General features: G+C 55.7%; 1 protein-coding gene across 4 annotated transcripts; it reads left to right on the top strand.

The window, feature by feature from the left end:
• The first annotated feature begins 2,156 nt into the window (after positions 1 to 2,156).
• On the top strand, positions 2,157 to 17,636 carry Extl1 (exostosin like glycosyltransferase 1). Of its 4 annotated transcripts, XM_076565376.1 has the most exons (12): positions 2,158 to 3,774; positions 9,194 to 9,284; positions 9,523 to 9,630; positions 10,863 to 10,982; positions 11,610 to 11,742; positions 11,912 to 12,018; positions 13,625 to 13,714; positions 14,391 to 14,477; positions 14,736 to 14,896; positions 15,480 to 15,584; positions 15,882 to 16,050; positions 16,237 to 17,636. In XM_076565376.1, exons 1-12 carry the CDS (start codon positions 2,879 to 2,881, stop codon positions 16,417 to 16,419), a joined length of 2,250 nt encoding a protein of 749 aa, XP_076421491.1. In that variant the 5' UTR covers positions 2,158 to 2,878; the 3' UTR covers positions 16,420 to 17,636. The 4 variants fall into 4 exon arrangements, with proteins under 4 accessions (XP_042127991.2, XP_076421492.1, XP_076421491.1 ...); XM_042272057.2 differs by lacking the exon at positions 16,237 to 17,636 and having other exon boundaries at positions 2,157 to 3,774; positions 15,480 to 15,592; positions 15,882 to 16,018; XM_076565377.1 differs by lacking the exon at positions 16,237 to 17,636 and having other exon boundaries at positions 2,157 to 3,774; positions 15,480 to 15,626; positions 15,882 to 16,001.
• The last annotated feature ends 390 nt before the right edge of the window (positions 17,637 to 18,026 follow it).

The raw sequence follows: 18,026 nt of genomic DNA, 5'->3' as shown, positions 1-18,026 counted from the left end.
TCACCATCTGGCCTGTGTGGTGCTGGGAAAGCAGATCATATATCCACTCCCCTGCCCCTGAACCTGTGCCCTGACTGGCCCTGAGTCTGGAGCCGTTTTCCCCTAGAAGCTCCAAGGGGAACCCCGTGACAAGGCCACTCTTCTCCTTTCCCAACACTATGGAAGATTTTCATTTACGTCTTATGCTTCCTTCCTGGAAAGAAGCCCCCAGAAGGCAAGACGTTATCAGTTATCCACTCCCCCAGGGCCTGCCTGGCCCATAGCATGAAACTAACTAAATAACTGTGGACTGAGGAGGTGACCATTTCCTCTTATTCCCTCACAGTGATGGAAGTTGGGGAGGTGGCTCAGCTGGTAGCGCGCTGGCGTCGCTGGCACTCATGAGGCCCTGGGTGAGGTGTGACACCACATAAACCAGGTGCGGTGGTGCTCGCTGTAAACCCAGCACTCAAGAGGTTAAGGCAAGGAGCAGAAGTTCAAGGTCGTTATTGACTACATAGCTGGTTCAAGACCAGCCTCCAAACCAAACCAAGATTGCTCTGAGGCTGGGAGGTAGCTCAGTGGAAGAGCAGTTACTTGTTTATGGAAGCCCTAAGGTTCCAATCAAGTGCAGCCCAAGGGGGGGTGCGGGGGGGGGGGGACGACTGGGAATCAGAAACAACACTTGCTTCCTTTCCAGCCATAAGGTCAATGTCCCTCCTCAGAGGGCTTCTGTGCCCCTGGGCTCATCAGCCCCTCTGTGCACTGCCAGGTCCCCCACCCAAATCCTGGTATTTCCTCTAACAGCAGCACGGGGTGGAGGAGGGTCCACGTCACTCAGCAGATTGCCTTGTTTAGTGGTTAAAGGAATGGATGGTAGGACTAGCTCCGCGGTTAAGAGCACTTTTTCTTGCAGATGACTCAACATGCTCAGGACATAGTCACGTACACTGCTACCCTCATTCAGGGCCTCCCGGGGAGCTGGGTCTAAGTGAGTGCTGCTAAGGAGCTGTTAGATGATTGTGGATGTAGAGAGAGCTCGGTGGAGAGAAGGGATGGCTGAGGACTTAGGGGAGCGACCTGGCTCCGGCTGAGGAGAGTGGGGGCAGCTTCCTGCAGGAAGGGAACCTTCCACCAACCCCAGGCAGATGAGGAAGTTATCCCGGTAAGATGGCAACGGCACGAGGCCTCACCTGTCTTCTGTGTGAAACAGCCTGGTGTTTGCCTGAGAGGCTGTCTATCACTGGGCGACAAACCTCTGAGTGCCAAGAGGCCGTTTCCCCTCGATTCCATTGGCAGGATGTCCCTGGGCACACGGCTGTGCCCTGCCCTCAGCTGGCTGCTCACTGAGGATAGAATGTCCACCTAGTGGCTTCCCCGTCAAGTCAGCGGCCCTCCCAGATCAGGGGAACGGTACCTCCTTGTGGATGGACCCCACCACCACCACCCGTGGCTCTACCTTGGCAACCCTCCAAGGAGGATGCTGTTCATCCATTCTATAGATGCAGGTAGCCACTGCCCAGCTCCATCCAGTGGCCAGGGAGACAAGCAGGAGCCCCATGAGGTCATGCTCTGGGTTCAAATCTTCTCCTGGACACTTCTAGCTGGGTCCCCTTAGGGAGAATCTATCCCCTCTCTGGGCTTCACTTTTCTCAACAGTTAAAAAAAAATGACAAGAGGGCTGGTGATGTAACTCAGTGGTAGACCACTTGTCTAGCATGCACAAAACCCTGGGTTCCGTTCCCAGCACCACAAAATATATTTAAAATACATATAATGATAGTGATGATGATAATAAATATAATAATAATGATGATGATGATGGTGATGATGATGATGATGAAAGGGGGAAATCACAGATAAATGTGTTCGTTGGGTCATTGATAAAGAGGAACAGGCTGTCAGTACATGGCCACCAGTGAGGTGTAGTGCCCTCCTGGCCATTATTATTAGCCTTCCAGAGCCAGGAGTGATGGCACCAAGCTGGAATCCGAGCACTTACAGGATCAGAAACTCAAGGTCCCGGGCTGCAAGGTGAGTTTGAAACCAACCTGGGGACCCTGTCTCAAAACGAAAACAAAACGAAACAAAACAGCACGCTAGGAAAGTGGGTTGCAAGGGGTTAAGTAGAGACCCTGCCTCCTAGCCAGGAGCCAATCAGGGCTGGCGGGGGCGGAGCCAGGCTGCAGCTAGGAAAGCGATCTGGACCGACCAGATGCTGACTGGCGTGGGACCTGGAGCTGGCGGCTGCGCTTGAGGGGCAGGAGCAGGATCGGAGCGTAGGTCTTGGCCTCTGCCCTGTGACAGCTCCCAGCCAGAGGGTCCAGGGGAGCTGCCCGGGCTAGGGGCCATAGCAGAAGGGAAGAAGAACAGGAGCCCGAATCCTCTCATCCCCCAGACAGCAGGCATGGGTTGCACCCGGACTCTTAACTTCAGCTGGCCCTGGTGGCCCACATGGGCATAAGGTCTATTTTTAGCTCTGCCACAGAAAGCTAACCACCAAGCTACAGTGGCAGTCAGGGTTTCTCAAGGGCTGTTGGTGCAGAGGCAGGAGAGGGAGAGACCAGTCCTGCTTCCTTCCACATCACCCTTGGCCACCCCCCAGCCACCCCATCCCCATGAGCCCAGACTAGTTCTCCATGGTCTGGCAGACAGCCTGCCTCTGGGCCAAGGGCAAGGTCAGGGGGTGCAGCCACGAGGGCAGATGGACACGGTCTTGTGGTCTGGGCAAGGGTTGCATCAGCCCAAGCAGAGGCCCGGGGCAGAGGGCCCCGATGAGAGGGCAAAGGCTGACCAGGTTGTGGGAAGGCATGTTCAGAAAGTCAGGGCCTCCCCCAAGGGGTCAGTCCCACAGGTGGCCAATAACGCTGTTTGAACATAGGCAGGAAGCCTGCCTTCAATGAGCCTCGGCCTCCCCTTCTGTGCAGTGAGACCGGATTCCCAGATCCTCTCTCCTGCCCTGGGGTCCCCACCTTCCCCATTTGCAACAGAAGTTCCTGACTTCCTTCTGGCCCTGGCTGCGGGTGGCCACATGCCCCTGTGGAAAAGGAAGTCCTTCTGGCTGGTACTGTCAGTCTCCTGGCTCCTCCTCATCCTCCTGGGAGTCTTCCCCTTTCGCCTGGCAGTACCACCTGGACCTCTCCCGGGGAGCTCCCAAAGCTGGCCCCGCTGGTTGGATGCTGCCTTCCTACAGAGTTTCTCCCAGTCTGAGACACTCCCAGAAGATGCCCCACAGCTTCCTCAAGCCCCCCGGGGGAGCAGCTGCACCTGGGGAGCCTGCTTTGACACCTCCAAATGTAAGGGAAATGTCCTCAGCATCTTTGTGCACCTCCCGGTTGGTCCAACCACTGAGGCTCATCGCGGGATCCTGGACTTCTTGGAAGGCTCCCGATACTATGCGCTTAGCCCAGCAGAAGCTTGCCTCCACCTCTTTCTCCCCAGCCAGGACCACAGAGGAGCGTGCGGGCCCCTGCCTCCGTACTGGAATGGGGGCCGGAACCACCTGGTTCTCAGTCTGTACCCAGCCCCCTGCACCAGGCTGGGACAGGCCATGGTCGCTGAGGCCAGCCCCTCCTCGGACATCTTCCGACCAGGCTTCGATGTCGCGCTCCCGTATCTTCCGGAAGCTCACCCATTGCAAGGTGGGGCTCCTGGCCAGCTGCAGCAGCACAGTCCCCAGCCCGGAGCCACCTTACTGGCCGTCGCAGAGGAGAGGGGCAGGTGGCGCACCGTAAGCACCCATGCCTCCGCCTGCCCTTGGGGCAGGCTCTGTGAGCAAGACCCCGGACCCCATCAGTAAGTAAATCCACCCTTGGGGAGCTGACTGGGAGGGGCTGCGAAAGGAGCTAGTCCAGAGGAGGGAGGTACAGGGCAAGAGTGGCATCCTGTCCCAGCGAGCCAGTCCTGACAAAACCAGTCTCAGGCGCAGTAGGCGAGAGAGAGTTAAGACAGCAGAGTAGACTTCCACCAAGACGATTGTCTCAAAGGGTGTGAAAGGCAGTTTTTGGAATTCTCCCTTGAGGAATCTTAGAAACACGGCATGGCTCGCTCCTGCTCCCCCATCCCCGATTCCTGTCAGCCTAGTCCCTCCTACTCCTAACGTTTTATGTAACAGACATTTAGGTGTCACTCACTTGGTGTAAGCACTTCCATAAACAATGGTTACAGCCCGGGGAGAAAGATCAGTCATATGGCGTTTGCCTTACGAACATAAAGTCAGGCGTTCAAGCCCCCACCCCACCCCCACCCCATGCAACAGCCCAGTGCTGAGGAGGTAGAGGCAGAAGATCCCTAGAGCTGAAGAGAGTGACTTTCAGGTTCCCTGCCCTAAAAAATAAAGTAGAGAGGTGGCTCTGTGGGCAGAGGCGCTTGCCCGCCAGCCTGACAACCTGAGTTCGGTCCCCACGCCCACAAGCTAGAGAGAGAACAGATTCCTGGGAACTGTCCTCTCCAAAGCACATAGGCACCCATGCACACAGATAAATGGATAAATGTGAAAAAAAATAAAGTGGAAAGTGACTGAAAAAGACACCCAACCTCAATCTCTGGCCTCCACACATGTACACACACACACACACACACACACACACACACACACACACACACACACACACACACACACTATTGTATATAATAAAATAGTTCTAACCACTGTCACTAAAGTATCTGTATTCTGAAGACGATATAGGTTAAGTAACTTAGCCTGTGGCCACCGGGCCAGAGTGAGCACAGCCAATATTTTAATCCAGAACCGCCTGTCTCCAAAGCCTTCAGTATGACGGTTCTGCATTTTGAGCAAGAGTTATGATCAGTCCTGTCAAAGGCCTCAAGGGAACCACAGAGACTGGTAACTGGTCCCAGCTGGAAACGGCTCTTGTGTCTAATTTTGGAGATTAATCTCTCAAGGAAACAACAGCCTTTGATTTTAGAAAGATGACTTAGGGCAGATTGAAAGAACTTCCTACCAGAGCGAATGCCTGCGTAGACATGAGGGCATGGAGAGCTTGTAGAGAGACAGCCCTCCACCTGTGTGCTGCTCTGCTGGGCACGCTTCTAATTCTTAAGTGACCTAAGGTTGTCACTCCTAATTACTCCAGAAGGCCACCACCTCCAGCTTCTAAGGTTGTCCAGGCTGTGGGGCCAGGGCTCCCTCTCCATCGCCCCAGGGCAGACCTGAGTTCTAGTCCTTAGGTGCTTCTGTCTTTTGCCTCCTCCTGTGGTCTCCACCCTTGTCCTCCAGCTGGGCTCTTCTGAGCTCAGCTTCCCCCAGGACCTCTTTCCCATGGCCAAGCTCCAGTTCTGCCTCTGGGCCCTGAAGGGAATGGAATCCTTACCCTCCTGGGGGCACGTGGAAGACCTCCTGGGAGCCTGCCCTGTCATTCCCATGGCCAGCCCTTCTGGAGACTTCTGGAGAACTTGGGGCTCCTCAGGCCCGGAGCCTAACAGGAACTCTCCTCTGGTGACAAGGCTCCCATGCCAGGGTCACCGTGCCCTCTCTTTTCCCGCTGTCCACTCACTGGCTCTGCTTGCTCACCGGAAGTCCCTCTTTGGGCTAGCTTTAGTTATTACTTTGTGTGCTGAGGGAAAACTGTTCCGGCGTAGCATAGGCCACCTGTAGACACTTGGGTAGCTGCTTTCTTTCCGCTGTGGCCTACTTGGAAGGTTCAGGATAGACCTGATGGCCTTGAGTATGCAATAATTCTGCTGCCTTTGCTTCCTGAGTGTGGGTATAGGGACTACAGGTGTATATCAGTCCATCCTGCTCCGGGCAGCATTTCCCATGATGCGTTTATTTCCAAGATCTGCTGTGTGTGTGGTGGTCATGCATTGTCCTCAGTTTCTCGGAAGTACCTGGCAGCTGCCTAGGCCAGACAGCTTAGGGGCAGAGGGAGAGAGGGAGGCCAGCCCCAGAAGACGGCCTGAATAAACAGGCACTGGCCAAAGAAAGAGGCACTTCAGTCCCTGCCCCTGTCCCACATTCCCTGGCTGGCAGGCAGGTGGTGGAGGCTACCCAGGGGACTGCGCTCTCCACACCCTCCTCCATTATTGCTGATTCTCCCAGCATCCCCCACCGGAGATATTAGTCCCCATCTCGGGGCACAGGAAAGAGACTCGGGGAGCTGTGTGTGGGGAGAGTGTCGGGGGCTCTTTGCTCCCCAGGTCCCCTCACTTTTCTGGCCAAGCGCTCAGGGGGGTTGGGGTTCAGAACTGTGTTTTTGTTCCCATGCCAGTGTTTTTCCACGCTGGTTGAATAGTCTCCTGTTGCTTTGGAATAAGGGCCCGCCCCCTGAAATTGTAATTTCTTTATTTTTATGAATAGGTGATTCATTCACAGTATGAAGAATTCCAGTGGTACAAAGGGGTACACATTCAAAAGTCCCCCTCCCACCTGGCTCGGCCACCCAGGTTTCCTGTCCAGAGCTGAGCACTGGTTCCTTCGTCTTGTGTCTTTCTTTTCTGGAGGGTTCTGTGCATCCAGGGTATATGTGGGCGCTCCCATATACCTCTTCTTCTGTTTGTTTGGTTGTTTGGGTTCTCTGAGACAGGGTCTCCTATAGCCCAGGCTGCCTTTCAACTCACTGTGTGGATGAGGATGGCTTTGAACGCTGGATCTTCCTACCTCTGCCACCCGAGAACTGAGATCACAGATGTGTGCCACCAGGCCCGGCCTCTTCTCCATTTTTAAAAGTCTGTACATGCCTGTGGTGTGCATACATGCATGCTAGCTCACATGTACGTGGCCACATATGTGTGGGGGTCCATGTACACACATGTGCACATGCACATGGAGGCCCCAGGTTGATGGCTGTTTTCCTCGATTGTTCTTTACCTCATACAGAGCTTGCCCATCCACCTAGTCCAGCCCCCCAGTTTGCTCACAGGATCCCATCTCCATACACCTCATGTTCACTTTACAAGTGGACTGCCATGCCCACTCAGCATTTCACTGGGCATTGGGGGATCTAACGTCACAAGATACCTTGAGAGACCCGAAGAGGCCAGGATGCAGTGGTGGCTCACACCTTTAACCTCAGCACTCAGGAGGCAGAGGCAGACAGATCTCTATGAGTTCCAGGACAGCCAGAGCTGCATAGTGAGACCCTGTCTCAAAAACAAACAAAAAACGAAAACAAAACGAAAGAGAAAGAGAGAGAGCGAGAGAGAGCAGAAGAGGGCACTGGACCCCTGTCGGTTAACTCAGCCCTAGCAGGGAGGCAGGTGGATCAGTGGTACAGTGTTAAGCAGAGGGAGGCTATAGAGCAGGAGTTCTCAACCTGTGGGTCGTGACCCCTCAGGTCGAATTACCCTTTTGCAGGGGTCACCTACCACCATCTGAATTTACATTACAATTCACAACAGTAGCAAAATTACAGTTATGAAGTAGCAACAAAAATATTTCTGTGGTTGGGGGGGTCACCACAGCATGAAGAACTGTGTTAAAGGATCACAGTGTTAGGAGGGTTGAGAACCACTGCTCTGGTGTCCTGCTCTGCTTCAGAGCTAAGTACGTCTTCAGGCCTCAGTTTCCTCACCTGTCAGATAGGCTAGGGTAGCAGCGTTTTCCGTCTCAGTGAGCTGCTGTGAGAATGATCTTCGTCCAGGGAAAGCTCTTAAAACTGTGCCAGGAGTGGTGGTTGGCTGGGATATCAAGGAGGGCTTCCTGGTGAAGGTGTCACTGAGCCAGGTCTTTGCTGCAGAACAGAAGGAACTGCCCATGTGAGGCAGAGAGGGCCTCGGGATGAAGGGAGGGGGCATGTAGAGGCACAAAGAGGAGATGAGGGGGAACTAAAAGCCAAGGGTAGAGTCAGTGCAGTGGGCCCCTTTTCTCTGTGGCTCCTTTGGTTCCGTACAGCTTACTGGAGGGGAGTTGGGCCTGCCTGGCTTTTAATGTGATAAGGGGGTGATGTTCGTTCTGTGGTGAAGCCTTCCAGAGGCTCCTGGTGCACCCCTGAACTTATCCCTCATGACGGCTGAAATCACCGGGAATTGGAATTGGCACATCTGAGTTCTCACCACAGCCCAGTCCCTCTTCTTGAGACTCAGCCCCCCTCAGTGATCAGAGGTGCCTGATACTGCTGGCGGTCAGGCTCAGAGCAGAGAGCAGCTGAGGAGGCTCCTGGGTGGCGCCCTCCAGGCACCTCACTGAGCATTGTGCACACCCATGGGTCCCCTCTGGCCCTGTCTTCCCTGGCTGGACTGTAGGCTTTGGCTCCCTGGGCTGGCAGACCCAGAGAGGCGGCACCGAAGCGGCTGTGGCTGAGTCTCCCTCAGACTCACGGCACAACTGATCCTGGCCCTGGGGCTGAGGGAGGAGGAGGGGGAACAGAGGAGGCCTGTCCTCCAAGACAGGCCTGTGGGCAAGAGTTTCCTGTGCGGTTCCAGGCTGGAGGCCCAGCCCACCTCAGTACAGAGAAGCCTTTCATGGCTGGGCCACCAGTGCAGGAACGCTGGGTGTGGGGGTCACTCAGGTGATGGGGCTGGGTGTGGGGATCACTCAGGTGATGGGGGGTCTGGGTGTGGGGGTCACTCAGGTGATGGGGGGGCTGGATGTGTGGGGGTCACTCAGGTGATGGGCTGGGTGTGGACTCAGGTGATGGGGGTTGGATGTGGGGGTCACTCAGGTGATGGGGCTGGGTGTGGGGGGGTCACTCAGGTGATGGAGGACTGGGTGTGGGGGTCACTCAGGTGATGGGGAGGGCTGGATGTGGGGGTGTGGGGGTCACTCAGGTGATGGGGAGGACTGGGTGTGGGGGTCACTCAGGTGATGGGGGGTCTGGGTGTGGGGGTCACTCAGGTGATGGGGCTGGGTGTGGGGGTCACTCAGGTGATGGGGGGTCTGGGTGTGGGGGTCACTCAGGTGATGGGGAGGGCTGGATGTGGGGGTCACTCAGGTGATGGGGAGGGCTGGGCCAGAGCGGAAGTGAAAGGAAGGGACATAGCATCCAGGCATCTCCCACTTTGTCAATGAGGGAACTGAGAAACAAGGGAGATGTCTGAGGCCACCAAGGGCACACAGGGGTTCTGAATCCCCACAGAGCAGTGAGCAGAGGCGATGCCAGGCCACTGCTCCTGGTTCCGTTCCTGTCAGTGCGTGGCTCTGTGTCTGAGCACACGGTGGGCGTCAACATCTTGGGACAATGGAAGTGTCCCTGCAGGCCACTGGGGTGGCCAAGCTCGGGCTCCGGTGTCCAGAGACCTTCCTGCACCTTCTCAGGACCCACCCAGGAGAAACACTACCCAAGGCCACCTTCTGCCTCATTCCTGGCCACCGATCTGCCGCCTCCTGCTTCCTCCAAGCCCTTCAGGTACACCCTAACCTGAGTGTCCCCACCCTCTGCACCTCCACCCTCGAGCTAGCAGGAATGCTGAGCCCATGCACACAGGAAGGGGGTTCCCTGTCTCCCTCCCCGACCCCCACAAAAAGGAAAATATGTTCTCCTCTTATCCTTCCCCCTAACAGCAGGGGCTGCTCCTTTGGACTGGGGTGGTGGTGAGTGTGCGCAGGGAGGGGCTGGGCTCCCCAATGACTGCCCTGCCCCCCAGGCCGGCTGCATCCCTGTGCTCCTCAGCCCTCGCTGGGAGCTGCCTTTCTCTGAAGTCATCGACTGGACCAAGGCAGCCATCATTGCCGATGAGAGGCTCCCGTTGCAGGTAGCTCAGGGTCTGTGCCACGGTGGGGGGCACTTCAGGGGAGGGACCCCAGGAACGTGCCCCCTTCTTTTCATTCCTGTCGTCGTCCTTGCCTCCGGAGCTCCCATAGACGTAGATGAAGGTAGAGACGCTGGAGGGTGCTGAGAGCAAGTTCTGAGGCACTTTCAGCCTCAGTTTCCCCATCTCTACAATGGGATGAGTTAGATCTGGTGATCTCTGGGGCTCAGCTGAAAGAAAATGAGTAAGGCCCTGTGTCTTTTCCATCTGATGAAATTAATTTTGTCTGGGTCTGAAGAATTCGTGGGAGCTGCCTCAAGGAGCCCCAGGAGTTAGGTGGTTAGGAGTTAGATCCGAGGAGGCCTGAAAGTGAGCAGTGACTGTCCTTTAACTGGGCGTGGTGGCCACACATAGAATCCCAACACTAGGGAATGTGAGGCAGGGAGATCAGGAGTTCAAGGTCATCTCCTACTACACAGCAAATTGGAGGGTAGCCTGGGATAGTCTCAAAAAGAACATGCTCAAACAGGCTTGGACACACACACACATTCACACGCACACGCACACACACAGAGTCTCCACATGACCTAAGCACTAAATGGGCACTTTCTAGTTGAGTCTTTACAACCACCTATGAGGAAGGCGTTTGATGTACCCATTCCACAGATAGGGAAAGTGAGACTGGAGGTATTGTGACAGTTACTGTCTCCCCCTCTCCACTTTGGTATTTTGGATAGAGTCTCATGTAGCCCAGGCTGGCCTTAAACCCCCTGTGCAGCCTAGAATGATCTTGAACTTCTGATCCTCCTGGCTCCAGCTCTTGAGTGCTGGGATTCCAGGCATGTGTCAGTGGTGACAGTTTATGTGGTGCTGAGGATCGAACCCGGGGCTTTGAACATGCTCTGTGGGCACTTTGTCAAGTGAGTCCCTGTTTCCCCCCACACACCCTCAGCCACTCCTACCCTTTTTTGTTTTTTGTTTTGTTTCTAAGACAAGGTCTCTTAGTCCAAGCTGGGCCATGAACTCAAGACCCTCCTGCCTCTGCCTGCTAGGTGCCAGGATTGACAGGTATATGCCGCCTCGCCTAACATTGTCACTTAAAATCAGCTCTGTGTGACCCTGAACACATCACTGGAAGCTCCCCATTCCCAGAGCTCTGACGTCAGCTTCCTCCTTTCTGGGGTCAGGCAGGGCCCGACTCCGGGCCTGCTCTTTTCCTCTCTCTGCGCCTCCAGGTCCTGGCTGCTCTCGGTGAAATGCCGCCTTCGAGGATTCTCTCCCTGCGGCAGCAGACCCAGTTTCTGTGGACCGCTTACTTCTCCTCGGTGGAAAAAGTCATCCATACCACACTGGAGGTGACGGAGACTCACCTGCAGGCGCCCCCACCCCCGGGCTCCCCCCCAGCTCTTCCCCCTCCATCCTTCTCTCCATCCTTCTCTGCCGGTCTTGTGGGTCCTCCCTTGGTGCTTCCGGGAAGACCCAGTCGTGGCTGTGCAATCGTGGACACACGTTCTCTCCCAGTCCTGAGTTTGCATGTCAGAGGACACCACGGTGGCCCGTGGATTTCAAACATAGGCTCCCTCTCCCTAACTGATGGCAGAAGCAGTCTGGAGGGCTGGGTTGGGAAAGAGTCCGGTTCTTTCAGAATTTTGAGTCCTGAAAGAAGGGCATGACCCCACACGTGTGTGTGTGTGTGTGTGTGTGTGTGTGTGTGTGTGTGTGTGTGTGTGTGTGTGTAGTGAGGAAAGGAGGGGAGGGCATGTCACCATCTGTCACCTGTACATTCCCACTACAGCAGAAGGCTCCTCTGGCTTCGAGCTTCTCCGCTGTTCTGCACCGGAAAGGTGTGGGGGTCCCATCCCCTCCACCCCTCAGGCCCCGCCTCTTGCAGGCTCTGCCCCTCCTCTGGCTCCACCCACAACCTGCTGCCTGAACCCCACACGTTAGCCACGCCCCCTGCAAGCCACCGCCTCTTTCCACAGATCATTCAGGACCGGGTCTGGGGGGCCTCAGCTCACCCCTCACTGATGTGGAACAGTCCCCCAGGGGCACTCCTGGCGCTCCCCACTTTTTCCACGAGCCTGAAGGACTTCCCTTTTTATCACCAGCAACAGGGTACGTCCTGGGGGTGGGACGACTTGAGGTGACCCCAGCTCTCCCCAGGTGTGCCCTAGCTTCAAACTCTAACATCTCTCCTGGTTCTTTGGGGTCCCCCAACTCAGGTCACTCTCCAAGGGGCCCCGCCTTCTCCCTCCTAACGAACGCCTGTGTCTCCTTCCTCCAGGCTCCAGCCCTGAGAGCCGTTTCAGCGCCCTGATCTGGGTAGGGGTCTCTGGCGAGCCCCTGCTGAAGCTTATCCAGGCGGTGGCAGGTTCCCGGCACTGTGCCCAGGTCTGCCCTCCCCCCCCCAGCCCCCACAGCTGGAGCCCTGGGGTCCAGGGAGGACACAAGGAACAGAGCCAGGCCCTAGCTGAGCACTCATCTGTGGGGAAGGCAAAGGGAGGAAGGATTTCCAGAGTCTTGCTGACTCTAAGTCTCAAGCTTCCTGTTCTTTCCCTGAACTCCGTCAGAACTGGTGAAGTCCTAGAAGAGCAGGCGCTTCTTGGTGAGGCTGGAAGGAAGCATGCATTCGTTCATTCGTTCATTCACTCATTCATTCTCTCACCTTGAGATCAGACCTGGGGCATTAGTGCTGAGGACCAAAGAAGAAGCAGGAGAGGACTCCTCCCCATCATCTGTAATGTTAGCAGGTTCTTGGTGCCAAGACCGTCCAGTCTCACCGAGAACACAGGTTGCAGGGGTGGGGTGAGGGTAGTGGCTCATGCCTGTAATCCCCGCACTCGGGCTGAGGCAGGAGGGATGCTGAGAGTTGGAGGCAGGCTAGCCCGGGCCACCCAGTGAGTATAAGGCTAGCTGAGACTATGTAACAAGTTCTGTCTGGAAAGCCATAAGACAAACAAACAAAAACCCAACAGGGCTGGAGAGATGGCTCATTGGTTAGGAGCTCTTGTTCTTTCAAAGAGCCCAGGTTCGGCTCCCAGCACCCACAGGATGGCTCACAACCGTTGGTGACTTCAATACTTCAGTTCCAGGGGATCTGGCCTCTCTTTTTACCTCTGTAGGCACCAGGCAGGCAGGCACCTGGCGCACAGACATGCAGGCAGAACCTTTGTGTGCACAAAATAATACATGGATCTAGACCACAACAAAAACCCACCAAAGAATCCAGGTTGATTCTCAGAGGAAGGGAGTAGCCAGGCCGGGGTACAGGGGGAGCCTCTAAAGACCGGGCCCTGGGACAGAGCAGGGATGACGCAGAGGAGGGTACAAGCTCTCGAGGGACGGTGGGGTTGCTCGTGAAGAGAGGCAGGTGACTTTACCAAGAGCGTTTGGGAGGCAGAGGCAGACTGTGAGCTCAAGCCGGGTCCACAGAGTGAGTTCGAAGATAGCTACAGAAAGAGACCCTGTCTAGGGAGAGCGCACTTACTTATTTATTGACAGTTTTACTATGTAGCACTGGTTAGCCCTGGCTAGACTCAGAGATCTGCTTCCCTCTGCCTCCCAAATGCTGGTATTACAGGCATTCACCACCATCCAGTCTCAACCAGAATTTTTTGTTTGTTTGGTTTTTGGTTTTTGGTTTTTGGTTTTTGGTTTTTTTGTTTTGTTTTTCGAGACAGGGTTTCTCTGTGTAGTTTTGGTGCCTGTCCTGGATCTCGCTCTGTAGACCAGGCTGGCCTCGAACTCACAGAGATCCCCCTGGCTCTGCCTCCCGAGTGCTGGGATTAAAGGCGTGTGCCACCACCGCCCGGCCTCAACCAGAATTCTTGCCTTCCAGAAGAGCAGAGGCAAGTCTAAAGGTGGCAATGAAGGGACATGTGTCCACTGAGCACCCCGACTCGTGTGCATAAGTAGCTGCTCTCCGTGCTCCATTCATCACCCGGACTCCCCTTCTAATCCTGATCCCAGACTTCAGATACATCCCCTTTCTTCCTAGATCCTGATCCTCTGGAGCAGTGAGAAGCCACCCCCTGACAGGTGGCCTGAGACAACGGTGCCCTTGACAGTCATCGAGGGGCACAGGAAGGTGACAGGGGAAGACTCCCACTGGGGACCAGGGAGGACTGACATCAGGATGTTTTGAGCCAAGCTGGGCTTCTCTATGGGTCTGAAGGAATCAGGCCCTGGGTTCTAGCTGCAGGTCTAATGGGAATGATTCTCTTACACTAGGGTGGGCTCAGTGGTAGGGGCAGGGTCCTGGGTTCCATTTCCAGCCCTGGGAAATACACTTCTAGAGCCCTGAGATTCCCGTAACATGGGAGGCAAGAGACTGCATGGATGTCTCGAATAAGGAAGGGGTAGGGTCTCGGATGAGGAACGTGGGCCCATGGAGAAATATTACAGAGAGCGGCATGGTGGGCTGTAACGGGTGGGCGCTGGGGACCCGCACAACGCCACATCACATGCACCCGCGCCGGTCCGGTCCGGTGCTTGGACGCAAGACACTTTCATCTCGCCGAGTCCGATGCTTTCAAATAATTGACCCAGGGTTGATAAGAGTGAATGATATGACAATAGAGGGAACCCTAGACGCCAAGCTACAGGGCCCTTAGAGATGAAGGGGAACTGCAGTCTAGGCTTGTGGGCAGGCTTCCGTAGTCCTGGCTTCTACACCCTGTCTGACGGGCTCACTCTTACGGGGTCGGGGTTGAGGGGAACTTCGCATGGCTGAGTCGCCCCCAACTCCCTCTGCCCCACCACAGGCCAGTGACCGATTCTTCCCGTACAGCGACATCAGCACCACCGCCATCCTCAGCCTTGATGCCCGAAGCATTCTTTCTACCAGTGAGGTGAGGGCACTTCAGCTTCCTCAGGTTCCCAGGCCCTGAAATCCAGCCCTGTGCCTCTGGCTGGGCAAGTCCCCCCAGAAACACTCATGTTAAGCTTCTAGTAAAACTCCCAGCGATGGCTGCCATCCCGGGTCCCCTAAGCCTCGCCCTAACCCCTCAGGCAGGTTGTTTCCCCCCACCCGCACCCCCACCATAGGCTATAAGGATTTTGGTCAGGAAGTCCCTCCTCACAGCTCGCTTAAATCCCTCTCTCTGCAGGTGGACTTTGCTTTTGTGGTGTGGCAGAGCTTTCCTGAGCGGATGGTGGGCTTTCTGACTTGGAACCACTTCTGGGATGAAGCCCGGGGTGGATGGGGCTACAGTACTAAGATGGCCAATGAATTCTCCATGGTCCTCACTACAGCTGCTTTCTACCACAGGTGCAGACGTTGGCCCCAGCACAGGGAGAAAGGGCCAGAGGCCCACCCACCCACCCGACCTAGGAGTGGGTGGGTGGGTTCCTGCTGTCTGGAGTCAAGGTTCAAGGCCTAGATAAACCTGTTCCCAGTAATGTGATCTGGGGGGGGGGGTGCATCTCCTTACTTGTTTTTGAGCTGGGGTGGGAAGCTAGCTCAGCTGATAAAAGAGCTTGTCTAGCATGTGCGATGCCTGGGTTCCATCCCCAATTCTGAGTAAAAGCGGGCGTGAGGCACACATCTGTAATCCCAGCCCTGGTTCAGTGGAAGCAGGGGGATCAGGAGTTCAAGATCACACTCAGACGGGCAGTGAGTGTGAAGTCAGCCTGGGATGTGTGAAACCCTGATTCAGAGACAGGGCCCCCCTGTGCCGCCCAAGGTGAGCTCAGGTGCGCGAGCTGACCTCCAGCATGAGAACTTCCTGTCTTCCTGAGTGCTGAGATTGATTACAGGTGCGGTTCCCCACCAGGCGTGGCTTTGGGGGCCTCTTGAAAGTGATTCTGTAATCTGCTTAAACCTCAGCCATGTATCGTGGAACTTTTTATAGATTTTTCCAAGGAGCTCTGCATGGCGCTCTCAGGATGGAGGAGGGCAATCCTCGTGTGTGCAGATCGGGCCCAGCTTTTACAGTCTCCCTGAAGCCGATCTTTGGGTAGCCAGGTTTGATGGCTTTGGAACCACCAAGTCTAACTCGGTCAGAGTTCAAACTTGGGAGTCCAGAAAATGGGCCCCAAGGAGGGGTTGGAAGGATAGAGAATTGCCCATCCCCTAAGCAACAGGACCCTTGGAGAGCTGGTCATGCCCAGGACAGGAGCTCCCTGTGAGAGGAGTTAGGGGGTGGGGTACAGGTCTTGGGAAGTGGCTTGAGGTCTGGGCCAAAGGAAGAATGGACCCTGCCTGCAGCCGTTCCTGTCTCCCCGCTGCCTGAGGTTTACCTTACACCTTACAGGTATTACCACACCCTCTTCACCCACTCCCTGCCTAAGACCCTGAGGACCTTGGCAGATGACACTCCCACCTGTGTGGACGTCCTGATGAACTTCCTGGTAGCCACTGTCACCAAGCTGCCCCCTATCAAGGTGCCTTATGGCAGGCAGCACCAGGAGGCTGCCCCACTGGTGAGAGAGCCTTCGGGGAACTGGTCCTCACTAGGAAAGCCCGGGTTGGGAAAGGAAACGCGTGGATTCTCTCTTGCCATCTAATCCAAATCTTTCTTGCTGCGGCAGGGGTGGGGGGTTAAAAAAAAAAAAAAAAAAAAAAAAAAAAAACAAGCTTCATGGATACTTTTCCCTTCCACCTCTTAGGCCGCTGAGGGACCTGGACCGGGACCAGAGCCTCAGCCTCTGGCTCAGGACTGCATCAACCGTGTGGCAGCGGGGTTCGGCCACATGCCTCTGGTGTCCTCTCGAGTGCGTCTGGACCCGGTACTGTTCAAGGACCCGGTGTCCGTACAACGCAAGAAGTACCGAAGTCTAGAGAAGCCCTAGGCAAAGCGCTGCCCCTGCCGGCTGGACAGGAGAGAACCAATCCAGACGCATAAAAGTCATGTCCCGGTTGGCCAATCATGACAGGGCGCCCTGAGGGGCCGGGTCTCCCCTTGGCTGCTGCGGGACAACGTTTGGTTTGGCATAGGCCGGGACACAGGCTGATCCCGGTCCCTGAAATGCCTTTCTCTGCATCTCTGCCTGTTCCATTCCTGACCCACATGCCCACTCACCTACTTGGTGGTCTCGAAGTCCTTGCACAATTCACGTGGAGTGCTTGGGCGCACCGCCTGGTCCCAGGACCGGCCTAGGAGCTCCGGAGGGCGGATCCTGCCCCTCCTTTCTTCGGTCTGGCAGGTGCATGGTAAATATTTGACTTATAGCTACCAGAGTATTAACTGGATGCCAGCGTGGTGGAACATGGGCAGAGTGTGCACGAGGCAAAACTCCATCCCCTGCTCTGGGGTTCCTAGTTCACAAAAAAGCAGTCATCGGTGAACACCAGGGTTGCTGGGCTCAATCAAGACTAGCAGCACTGCACTACCAATATTCACCACTAGAGGTCAGCTGCTGTACTGCTCTCCCTTCAAAGGAATTTGGTTTTGCTTTCTTCAATTTTTTTTTCTTTCATTTTTCATTTTTCAAGACAGGGTTTCTTTGTACAGTCCTGTCTGTCCTGGAACTCATTCTGTAGACCAGGCTAGCCTCGAACTCACAGAGATCTACTTGCCTCTGCTTTCCAGAGAGCTGGGATCAAAGGCGTGCGCCACCACCGCCCGGCTCTTTCTTGAATTTTCTTTTCTTTTTTTTCTTTTCTTTTTTTTTTGGGGGGGGGGGGTGGCCGCGAGGGAGCGAGACGAGGCCTGACTCTGTAACCCAGGCTTCCTGCCTCAGCTTCCCAAGTGTTAGAGTTCCAGGCGTGAGCCACAATGCCAGGCCATGGATGGAGTTAAAGTACGGATAAGAGGGAGAGCTGACCGGAAGTGGAGAGGCACTGGTGTGTGCAGCCCCAGTCTGAAAACTCGGGAGGAATACGACAGGACCCCACTTTGCACACGGGAGCGTGGGCGGTTCGCAGATGGGCTGGTTGCGACGAGAGGGCTGTTCCCAGCGTCCCGTAGGTGAGAGAGGAGTCGGGGAGGGGACCGTGCTTTTCATAGGTTCATCCACCTGGAACTGGAATTATCGCTTCCGAAATAAAGCACGTGTCCTTGCCCACTCACGCTCAGGCTATAAATACCGTACACCAGCTGCACGGTGTGGCGGGCACTCAGGGTCAAGGGGAGCGTGGTGGGGGACTGCGGTGACTCCAGACGGTGGGGGTGGGGCTCCAACCCCGGTCCAAGGCATCAGGTGTTTTCCTTCTTTGATGGCTTCGGCCACTGTGGAAACTCCCGTGACTAGGTTGTTGGCCGGAACAGTCTGTCCCTTGAGGCCTCACACCCCCTTTCCCCAACTTCTCTCCCGGCCCCTGTGTGACTCAGGTCCTTCCTGGAGCCTGTCACAGCTGGGTGTGGAAAGTGGGCCGTTTATTGGAAGCCGGGAGCTGTCAGATGCTTGAGGTGCAAGCCGGGCCCGGAGATTAAAGTGTGGGGAGGTGGCCTGGCCCA

The sequence above is a fragment of the Peromyscus maniculatus genome, chromosome 2, assembly GCF_049852395.1.
Source record: "Peromyscus maniculatus bairdii isolate BWxNUB_F1_BW_parent chromosome 2, HU_Pman_BW_mat_3.1, whole genome shotgun sequence".
Taxonomy (NCBI): domain Eukaryota; kingdom Metazoa; phylum Chordata; class Mammalia; order Rodentia; family Cricetidae; genus Peromyscus; species Peromyscus maniculatus.
The sequence above is the reverse complement of the archived record's forward strand: the minus strand, read 5'-3'. Positions and strand labels throughout refer to the sequence as shown.